At 43.2% G+C, this 12034-nt stretch overlaps 1 protein-coding gene across 1 annotated transcript in view; it reads left to right on the top strand.

Moving 5' to 3' along the window:
• LOC134205551 (protein lozenge-like) overlaps positions 1-12034 on the top strand; it is a 187910-nt gene that overhangs the window by 20881 nt on the left and 154995 nt on the right. The window contains exon 3 of the mRNA XM_062680877.1: positions 4119-4358. Coding sequence (XP_062536861.1) covers positions 4119-4358 — 240 coding nt within the window. The remainder of the gene's footprint in view (positions 1-4118; positions 4359-12034) is intronic.

Here is a 12034-nt window from a genome sequence, read left to right as displayed (position 1 = left end):
TCAGTGTCAACTCTACCTTTGACACCTTAAATTGTAAGTGAAGACATTCCAGAAGGCTTCAAATAAATTTTATAGTTTACTACAATATCTTCCTGCCGATTGTCCTAGAAAACATTTCACAGAAAAAAAACATGCAAAACGTCAACCAATTCATCGTCTTATAAGGACAAACATGTTAGACGTACAAATCTTCATTCTTTAAATGATATATAAAGTAATGGCAATCTAAATAAGACGAAACAACTTGGTGCGATTGGCTTGAAAACCCGGTTTTTCGGAAAAATTCATTCTGCGAATTTACCGACAATCGAGTCATACCTGTATAATGAATTCATTTTTCTTTTCACAAACTTAGTTGAAAAAGACGTACCGATTTTTAGATTAACATGTTCAAAAGCTTACCAAATTTAGATTTCACTTACGGGTACTATCCCTACATTACCAGTGCTCCTTGAATTGTAGCTTCCAGCACCGTTTATTCGTGCTTCTCACAGAAACACAGATGTCCCTCACAGCTTTCCGTAATGAAGTGAGTTGGAATTAATGGTCCAGCGTTGTTGAAAATGATGATCAGCAATCGGACTTGTGACGCGCTTCACCCATTCAATCACGTGACATTCGGCTTTTCGTTGCCTATTAGCTGCAATTTTTCAGCCTTGATGATCGTCTTCAGGATGTAGTTTCTGATGTACTTCCTCGTCCTCCATGTGCTCTTTTTTTTCTGTGCAATCTTTAATTAGCAGCTTCTCTTCAGATTGGTGAAATTTAGGTTCAATGGTTTCAAGTCAGTCAAAGAAGTAATTATGCAAATCAAAACAGAAAATTTCAAAAAAAATGGCGCCCTAAAATTCTTGGCATGCGTTTTCGAGCACGTCTCACTGCGATCTCGGATCTTAATTGAAATTGGATTCGATGTTTTTCTCTCAATTTTGTGCTTCAAAAGAACTTTTTTTTTTTGCCAAATGTCACCCTCACTGAGGGGTGAGAATGGGCGAATAATTTTGAAGAATTTGCTTCATTTATATTTTGTGGTAAACTTATTATTTAGGTTCGTATCTAATTAATCAAAACTTGATGCTAAGGTTAACCACCACAGCTTTGTAACATTTACTTGGAACATTTTTCGCTTAACTTTTCAAAAGGATCTAAGTAACATTTTTTCATGAATTATTTTGAATATTGCAATCAACAGACCAATGTGAGAGCTTTTGATTGCAGTACTCAAATTAATTCATGAAAAAGAAGTTACTTAGGTCCTTAGGTCCTAAAATTAAGCGAGATTTCGAGATTTTTTGAGCCAATGTCACCTGTACTGACAGTACGCATCTATGAACACATGACCAATATTGCATAGTGAATCGAACTGAGCCTGGCAAAAAAAAAAAAGAATTTCAGCAAGGGTCATTAAATGCAATTAGGTGGATTTGTGTATGTCCTAGCTAAGCTCTTAGGTAACAAGACACCAGGCGTCTGCAAATCAGAATTCTGACATGGAAAGTACGTGGAAACGCGTAGTTCTTTGTTCCCACTGTTTACGGAGCCTCCGATTAAGACTTGTCGATGGTCATCTCTCCGAACTGGTGTTTCACAAGGACCTGCCATTGCCGTCGCCTTATTCCTAGTTGCTATGGGTGGCATTTTCAGGAACATTTCCAGAGGAATTAGGATCTTCTTATTTGCGGATGAAATACTTATCCTGATCACCGGCCGACATCCTCAATCTGCCAGGAGGAAAATACAGTCAGCAGTTTCATGTCTTGTGCCATTAGTTTGTTCCTTTCCATCATAGCATAACTTGATATTTAAATTATGTTTCGGTGCATTTTTTTTTAATATTGTTGCCTGTTTTTTAGTCCATATCATGTTTTGTTATTCTGTTCATGGCTTCTGCCCGGATTTAGTTGGGCCTCCGCTGGTTAGGCCATGGCCCAACTAAAAGCAAGAAAACGGCAAAATTCAATACAAACGCTGAAAATGGGATTCATCGTCATTAGGCATCATTTGTGATGTTCGTCAAAATGCACGCGTTCAAATGGCTGTCAGTTGACCCAACCAAAGTTGTGGCCCAACCAGCGAACCGCGACTGTACTCTAACAACTTTGATTTATAAATGATTTCGCGTGGAAATTATTCGAATTTGGTACGTGCGGTAATATTGTAGGCTTCCACAACGAACCTGCAAAAGATCTTGATGCTTCAATCCGAAGGCAACGTTACTTTCTTAGAGCAGATAGTGGCAGAAACCAAAAAGTAACTTCGCTGTTGGTAGAAGTCGATTTGAATTTTAGCGCATTGGTTGTCAATAATATCTAGATTTAGCCATTTATTTCAAGACGAAACTGAAAAAGGACAACTGCTTGCTGACAATTTTCGCTTTTTTTAACAAACAAGGAAAAAGTTAATTGATTTCTTCAAGAAATTTGATTTTTTTGTACTTGTCCCTGGGTATCTCGGGATTTTCAGGATTTAAAAAAGAAAACATTTTCCGGGACTCGGGAAATCCAGAAATTTATATTACTCCGGGATTTTTTGTCCCAGGACGTCCCGGAATGAACTCTAAAATAAATAACATCACCAGTACCCTTTGCTGAGCTACACACTTTTATAACACCGATATGCAAAATAGATATCAATGATATGTTTCATTTTCGCATCCCGGATGTGCATAAAAAGAAAAATCGAACTTGATATAACTTCTAGATGACACAGAAAAAAAGTGCATCACGCTTGACACATTCCGATACCCGACGGAAGCCTTACAAAAGGTCATCAACTTTCTTTCAATCACAGCGGCCCAACAGATATCGATGCTCCCGAAAAATCACCTCCTTCATACATTACACTTCTTGTTATGAATGAAAGGATTGTCAACGTGATATTATCCGTATACAAGCCCCTTGACTGTGTTTTTTACTGCATTGTGCTTTTTTTCTTGTTTCGAGAAGGGTATCGCATTTCATATTCTTGGCCTGCATAACTCGGACGGCGTGTCCCGTGTCTCATGTTCAGGCGATAGATATGTGTATGCGAACCGGTTGGAATAAAAACGAACTATACCTATTCAAAATTAACTTTTCTGATCAACTTCTCGTCACGCAGTCTCGGGAGGTTCTAGAGTTACACGATTGCCTTTGTTCCGAAGCCGTTGGTTGTTGTGGACGTACGTATCGAGACAATTTCCATCAAGTTGTTCACGCCGCGCAAAGCACTAAACGTAAATTGTTTTAAAGTTTCTACCAATGAGTGCATCTTAAAATTCAAAATATAAAAAGGTCAATGTTAATATTCAAGCCCCAGGGCCAAATTTCAGATTATTCACTGCGAATTTGGAACCGCACGAAAGTTTTCAAGTCACAAAAATGTATAACTCTACACAAAATTGGTGCAACAATAATAATGAGAAAGCTTAGGGTACTCGTTCCAGATTCTGCTAATATCACGCAGTGATTCATTCATATTTAATGTAGTTTTTACTCAGTTTTGTGATTCGAGTTTCATATATTTTGCCTACCAATAATATATTTTGCCAACTTAAAAAACAGTAAATTCCCAGTTTGAAATTTATATCGACAGTCATTTAGTCGCACTAGCGAACGATTATCACTTCAAGAGTGTGGAGCTTGAGTTCGTATTGCAACAATTGTCATCGGCTTCAATGAAAATAAGAAAATCCAATCGAACGGGATTTTCACTCCTCTGGGTAATCTCAAGACGCTCGACGGCAGTAAGCGGGAAACCTTACACAATTTATCGTTTCTTACGTTACCCGCTAAGTCTCAGCAGGTAGTGTTCATTTTCCCCGCTGCCGCACGCCATGCGCACTCGTTTTCTTGCATGAATAATCTGCCGGCTGCAGACCTCCCCGGCTTGATACAACTTGAATGAAACGTAGACTCTAGCAAATAGTGCGATTTAGCTGGCGCAATCTAGCTCGCAGCTCGAAATATGGATTCCGTAGCGAGAGATGTAATGAGATGAAACTAATTACACTTTACGTTGATATCGCATTACATGGCAGTTAGTTGTCGACGGGATCACTTCAGTCGCCATTAATGTATGTCATCTGATTTCGCCTCGCTCCGAGCTGAACGTTTGTTTGTTCTCTTGTATGTTTTCAGTGCGAACCGGGAGTCCGTATTTTCTCTGCTCCGCCCTGCCCAACCACTGGCGATCCAATAAGACGCTACCGAGCGCCTTTAAGGTAGTCTCCCTGGGTGATGTCTGCGACGGGACGATGGTGACGATCCGTGCCGGCAATGATGAAAACTTCTGCGGTGAGCTGCGGAACTGCACAGCTGTGATGAGAAACCAAGTGGCGAAATTCAATGATCTCAGATTCGTGGGACGAAGTGGGCGAGGTAAGTCTGTAAATGTATTACCACGGTAAATCTAGTCTCATTCTAAAATTATTCGCGTCAGTGTCCTGTGAATGTCTTATTTTCAATATATAATTGAACAGTTAGTAAACAAACATATGGTCAAATACAAAACAAGGCTCAACCAAACACTATTTGAATATAAATATTGGCACGCGCCAGAACAGAACCAAATATATATTCGCTCTGAGGGGCATACCTACATAATTATGCCCAACTTCTGATTGACCGCATACGCTAACCATACGACGACGACAACATCGCACGAGCCATCCTTAAGATAGTGGGTTCCCAAAACTACTCATGCGACGGCATCTTCTGCGGTCGTTTCGTGGCTTAAGGCGTACCACCGTATGTTGCTACCGTCCGACGTCATCGTCGCTGGTTGTCGACATTCGCTCCAGCCAGCCAAGCCAGCCAGCCAGCGGTGGCAGTATGTTTGTCAGACACGCAATCACTATTATCAGCAACCATGCCGACACCTTCCGCCGCCGCAGTCGGGACTCGTGCCAAAGCTTTGGCAACTACATTGCCAGTTGCGTTCAAGGAGCTAAAACAATGAACTCGGTACGAAATAATAATACACTTGAAGAATTGCAGTCAATTACTTGCTTGACTTCCGAGGATATTTTGCTTGTAATCACGTGTTACTTTTTGAAAACGAACCGTCTACCAAGTGACGCCACTTGAGAAAGTTTAGATTCTGTGCGTGTGTAGAATGCTTTCACCATACATTTACAGATGTTACAGAATGCATATTCTATGTGATTTGGCTAGAAATCAAACGATAAATCCGAGAAATCTGACGAGAGATATGAAGCTGCAGAGCAAAGACCAAAGTGTTCGTGACTAATAAGACGATGGACTCTAAGCTGTTCAAGGAAGAATGTCTCAAAAGTTTCATGAAAGCCCGTGAAGTTTTGGCCAGATTTGGCGAGTTGCCACTACAGCCGGGAAGTGTACCGCGATAATAACGTAGATTTCAACAATAAAAACATAATCTATCCAACTGCCCGCAGTTCCGACCCATCGAGACATTCTGGGCAATAATGGAGCGAAAGCTTAATAAAAGTGGATAAACAACTCGGGACGCGACTCAGATGACCAAAATGTGGAACAAATGTGCCAAGGAAGTTGTCTCCGGAGGTGTGCAGCGTTTGATGAGAGGAATAAAGAAGAAAGTGCAAATTGTCACTAGAAAACTAGAAATGATTTGCATTCATATTTTTTCCTTAAAGTACAGTAAATTACCTTTGTTTTGATGTATTGACCTTATTTCTATGTCAATTCGTTATCTAGATACAGATGTTTTATTATTCCGGAATATAAATTGAGCCATGTAGGAATTATAATATTGTAAATCTAAACTAAACTTAACCTATTTAACACTAATTGTACAATAAAAGATTGCAACGATTTTTGTCTAAAATTGGAAATTATTTTATTGGACATTTGTGTCATCTGCAAACAAAGATTTGCGACACCCTGGTGGTAAAACGTAGCCTACGTCTACTGGCACACACCTTGGAACTGTTGGACATCATCCTCGATAATGCCACAACAGCAGTCGAATCCCTCTTGCACGCATAGTCGACATGGCTGCCGAAGGTCAGCTTGTCGTCCATTACGACCCCAAGGAGCATCAAACTTTGATGCGATCGCGACTTCACCCACATGAATCATTGCATTGAAACTTACCTTTGACCCCGGGAGTTACAGCTGCGTCAGAAGGAGGCTAGCTTGAACCCCAAAGTGTTGGACTATAGCCAACGACAGTTCATGGGATGGGCACAGAAGGCCTCTTTTTCAGAATGCAAGGGAAATGGAACAACTACTTACGATTTTATAACGGGCTGTATTCCGATTAAAAATACCCCAGTCAACATTTTGGTACCTATAACTCTTGATATAGGTTATTATATAAGAACCAACTTGGGGGCCCTCCTTAGCCGTGCGGTAAGACGCGCGGCTACAAAGCAAGACCATGCTGAGGGTGGCTGGGTTCGATTCCCGGTGCCGGTCTAGGCAATTTTCGGATTGGAAATTGTCTCGACTTCTCTGGGCATAAAAGTATCATCGTGCTAGCCTCATGATATACGAATGCAAAAATGATAACCTGGCTTAGAAACCTCGCAGTTAATAACTGTGGAAGTGCTTAATGAACACTAAGCTGCGAGGCGGCTCTGTCCCCAGTGTGGGGATGTAATGCCAATAAGAAGAAGAAGAAGAAGATAAGAACCAACTCAATCGCATATTATGCACAGATTGGCTATATACGTACCAAAGTGGAGGCGATATAGGTACATACGAGTTTTATTTTGCGATTTTTCCCGGCATCAGAAGAACAGTATTACGATTATAGATGAAAATAAAAAAAATTAAAAAAAACTTTCCAGTATCAAGTCTCGAACATGCGATCCTTGGATTTACAGGCAGTTACTCTACCACTGCTGCACTCCACTGGGCTGCAAAATGGTGGGTTGACTTCAAGTAAGGAGTGCCTGGGCACTGTTGTCGTCATGACATCAGCTAGAGTGAGAAGGTACGCCTCAAGCGTCTGTTCACCAGGAGGTACGGCTCAAACAGCGTCTGCCTGGTACCCAGCGGCTGATTAACGAAATGCGGTCCCAGTCAACACAAAATCGTACATGATGCCAAATAAGATGCTAAAGTGGAGGCGATATACGTACTTCCCCATATAACTTGTACGTATATGACCTCCATTTTAGCATCTTTTGTGGGACCATATACAGCTTCGTGTTGACTGGGGTACCGCGTCAGCTATACTTAATTTGGCAGCTCCACCAGCAGGATGTAGGTAACGCGACCCCGGTAAGGTAGCTTACTGAAGCCTCTCAAATACCACGAAAAATGGAGATAGATAAAAAAGGGAATGTTATTCTTGGCAACCAACCTGGCAACAAAATAAGGACTATGATTGGAAATTCGGTACCTAGAATGTCAGGACCCTAAATAAACCTAGACCAGTGAGCCTTCTGTCTCGCGAACTGCAGAAGGTTGGAGTGAACGTGGCCGCTATTCAAGAAGTCCGATGGCCCAGATCCGGAGAACGTGAATTCCGAGCCGTGGACCCCACGACCAACACTGCATTCAAGTATAACATTTATCACAGCGGCGGCGGAAAAGCAGAGCATGGAGTTGGTTTCGTAGTGATGGGCAAGCAGATGAAGCGAATGATGCGGTGGAAACCCATTAGCGAACGAATCTGTGTGTTGAGGATACGGGGCAAATTCTTCAATTACAGCCTAATCAACGTTTACGCACCGACAAACGATAAATCCGACGACGTGAAGGACACGTTTTATGAATGTCTTGATAAAACCTATGGAGAGTGCCCAAAGCATGACGTGAACATTGTTATCGGAAACGCCAATGTAGAGAGGACTTTTTCCGTCCCATAATTGGTAAAGAGAGCCTTCACACCAATGACGACAACCTACAGCTAGTAAATTTCGCTACTGCCAGAGGGATGGCCATCAGTAGCACCTATTTTGCACGAAAGAATATCCGAAAGCACACCTGGAGACACCCAAATGGTGAAACTTGCAACCAGATAGACCATGTTCTGGTGGATGGGCGCAATTTCTCGGATGTTATCGACATTCAGAGGTCCAAAGGTTGACTCTGATCACTACCTCGTTGTCAGTAAAATTCGATCACGGTTGTCAACTGTAGCGAACGAAAGATCACAGCGAACGATGCGTTACAATATCCAGCGATTGTCGGCGGAAGGAGTATCGGCTGAGTACCGCCAGAAGCTCTCGACGAACGGAAAAGTGCAATCAACGTTAGCGACAACATCAACGATCTATGGCAGTCGATCCATGGAGCGGTCAGCACAACAGCACAAGAAGTGATTGGCACTGCACAGAGGCGACCCAGGACGGGTTGGTTCGATGTGAAGTGCGGGATATAGCCTAAATGTATTCAATATTTGACGTGAATCGTCAAAATTGTATGCAAGTTGAAAGAAAACTTGTTAGGAAGGGCACGATTTCAGCGTAGAAAAGCGTAAATTTCTGCATCTCAAGTTTTACGCGCTGTTTATATTTCATTTTTTTGTGGAAGAACAAGTGATTAGGAAGGCGCAGGAAAAATTGGAGCAGAACGATGTGCGGAGGTTTTATGAGTCTGTCAATGGCGTGCGGAGAAAGACAGCGCCATCTCTAGTCATGTGCAACGACCAACAAGGGAATTTGCTGACAGAAGTGGCTGCCAGGTGGAAGCAACACTTCGAGACTTTGCTGAATATTGGAAACGGTGCATCGGCGAACAGAACAAATATTAGCGACGATGGACAAGCTGTGGAGTCGCCTACACTAGATGAGGTTAAAAAAGCTGTTAAAGAACTGAAAAACAATGCGGGGAAGGACTAGCTCCCGGCTGAACTTCTCAAACATGGCAGTGAGCAGCTTTATGAAGCTCTGCACCATATTATGTCGAAAATATGTGAAGACGAGGGAATGCCTGCTAGCTGGTTGGACGGCCTCTTTTGTCCTCTCTTTAAGAAAGGGCAAAGACTGAAGTGCGCCAATTACCGAGGAATAACCCTTCCTAATTCGGCGTACAAAATTATGTCTCGTATTCTGTTCAACAGATTGAGAACGCTTGAAGAGTCCTTCGTCGACGAACACCAAGAAGGTTTTCGTGAGGGTCGATCAACGACGGATCAAATGTTTACCCTGAGACAAATCCTTGATAAATTCCGGGAGTACAACTTGCAGACACACCATCTGTTTATTGATTTCAAGGCGGCGTACAATTCAGAGAAACGAAATAAATTATGGCAAAAAATGCTTGAGCATGGTTTTCCGGCGAAACTGATACGGCTGATTCGTATAACGTTGGACGGATCGAAATCAAGTGTAAGGGTTGCGGATGAAATATCGACGTCATTTGTTACCTTAGATGGATTAAAGCAGGGTGATGTACTCTCGAATCTACTGTTCAATATAGCGCTCGAGGGAGCGATTAGGAGAGCTGGTGTGCAAAGAAGCGGTACCATTATCACAAGATCGCATATGGTCCTGGGATTTGCGGACGATATCGATATTATCGGGATTGATTGCCGTGCCGTGGAAGAGGCTTTTGTGCTTTTTAAGAGGGAGACAGCGAGGACTGGACTCACGATCAATACCAGCAAAACGAAGTACATGGTCGCTAGCAATCAATGTGGGTTCATTAGTGGTGGTGGTAGCGAAATGGTGCTGGATGGTGAACATTTGAAGTGGTAGAAGAGTTTTTGCATCTTGGAACATTAGTGACGTGCGATAATGATGTTACCTGTGAGGGGAAAAGGCGTATTGCAGCTGCAAATAGGGCTTATTATGGACTTCGTAACTAGCTTAAGTCCCGTAGTATGCAAACGAAAACAAAACTCCGATGGCTTTATATGGCCATGACACATGGACGTTAAAGGAGGCTGATCGGAGAGCTTCCGGAGTGTTTGAGCGTAAGGTGCTGCGTACAATACTCGGCAGTAAACAGGAGAACGGCATCCGGCGGCGTCGCATGAATCACGAATTGTACCTGGTGTATAAAGGGCTGGATATTATTAAACTTATACAACACGGCAGACTACGGTGGGCTGGTCACGTTGTTCGTATGCTGGAAGAACGTCAAGCAAAGATAGTATTTAGTAGAGAACCCGGAAGAGGCCGTAGGCTTCGTGGAAGGCCGCGTACATGATGGCTTTTTGCAGTTGAAGAGGACTTGAGGGCGCTCAATGTTCAGGGCGACTGGAAGCGATTGGCCCAGGATCGAGTCCAGTGGAGAAGGATACTCCATTCGGCGTAGGTTCATCGAAGAGCTGTAGCCCATCAAGTATCATGTAAGTATCTGCCACTGCACCATTCTGCACATCTTGCAGTAAGTCGGATTTTTGTCCAACATAAATTACCCAATTTACAACTGCTTGAAACTTCTACAAGCCATTTGGACTGAAGTGGTTTCGATTGTATTACGATTCACATAGACATAGACATTCATTCGAACTGATATAGGATATTGCAAGGAACATAAGTCATTACGACTTTTTATTCACACGATTACGATTGATTTTCACTACGGTACAATTTATCGTATACGATGCATTAAATACAACATTTTTCGACAATAATCTGACACTGTTTGATATGCAATGCGATTAAGATTTTTGATGGACGCAAATGCGACTTTATTTGCAGAGGCGTGGGCGCGTGGCTGCATTGACACGAAACAGTCGCCGGCGGATGCTGCTGTCCTCAATCAGTTGGCACATTCTTGGGAAACATTTTGGTGGGGTGATCTGGGAAACATATATTGGTCGCGGGTGACCACACTGGCTCACGTGCATTGTATCTTGTGTGCTCCGGAGGAAGAGGGGCGGAGCTCGTAGGGCTTGTTGTAGATATGGTTGGACGAATCCGATCAATCGTATCACCCCGACTTCAGTAGCTCCGGTCGCTGATCGCTTCGCGGAACTCAGGGACATTCTTCATAAATTATTCGTACGAAATGGGGGTATCAGACAGTGCTCGATCCCACTGGTACGATGTTTCACTCCACGCTTCTTGTATGTTCGGCTTTCCTCGCTTGTTCACCTCTGCCTAGACGTTGCGGATAACTTCAGGCTTGTTTTCGGACGATTCACTACCATCACACAGGCCCTGCTATAGGGGCTATCATTCGTATATTTAGATTAAACGATAACGCGAATTAAATCATACTATCCTCTTTCCCGAACCATACATCTGGTACAATGTTGCCGTTTTGTTCGGTAACAGCATGCCTAACCGAATTGCGGTTGTTGATGATAACCACCTCCGTTTTATGTTGAGCGGGCTCCAGGCCTCTAGCGCTCATTCAATACGCCACCGTGCTGATCGCGTGTGCTGCGGTCAGTTCTACCTCGGGAACTGACTCCCCGTAGACCTGCAAGGTTACGTCGACGATCTTAACACCAGATGGGAACTTTAGCTTCAGAACCCCGTCATACATAAGGGTCTATAATATCAGGCCCAGTATTGAACCTTGCGGAGCTCATGCGGTAATAGGAACGCTTCTCTGACCGGCATCGGTCTTGCTTTCCAAAATTCGATACATGCCCACCGGCAGGCTAAGCCGGTGTAACGAGAGCACTGTTGAATGCGTTCATCACATCAAGTGTCACTAACGCACAGTATCGATCGAAGAGTTCGCCTTTTCTGTTGGATCGCTATCTCGGCGGTCTTTACCACCGAGTTAATAGCGTCCAACGTGGCAAAAACCGAACTGATTGCTTGGCAGGCCGTTCGTACCCTCTAAGTACGGGGTCAGCCTGTTGAGGATGATCCTCTCTAGCAATTTGGCCGTCGTGTCTATAAGACAGATTGGTCTATACGCCGATGGGACGCCCGGCGGCTTCCCAGTCTTCGGCAACAAAACCAATTCCTGCCTTTTCCTTCTTTCGGGGAATCTACACTCATTAAGGCATATCTTCATAGCTAGCCTGAACATGATCGGGTTCATTATAATTGCTGCCTTGAGAACGCTGTTCGGAGCTCCATCAGGCCCTGAAGCTTTGTTCGTTACCAGGGATTTGGCCAACTGCTGGGCAGTTGCACAGTGGTTAAGATTCAGCTGTGTTACTTGCACGGTTTCTTCTTGTTTGTCTCTCC

Source organism: Armigeres subalbatus, chromosome 1 (genome assembly GCF_024139115.2).
Source record: "Armigeres subalbatus isolate Guangzhou_Male chromosome 1, GZ_Asu_2, whole genome shotgun sequence".
NCBI classification, from domain to species: Eukaryota; Metazoa; Arthropoda; class Insecta; order Diptera; family Culicidae; genus Armigeres; species Armigeres subalbatus.
The sequence above is the reverse complement of the archived record's forward strand: the minus strand, read 5'-3'. Positions and strand labels throughout refer to the sequence as shown.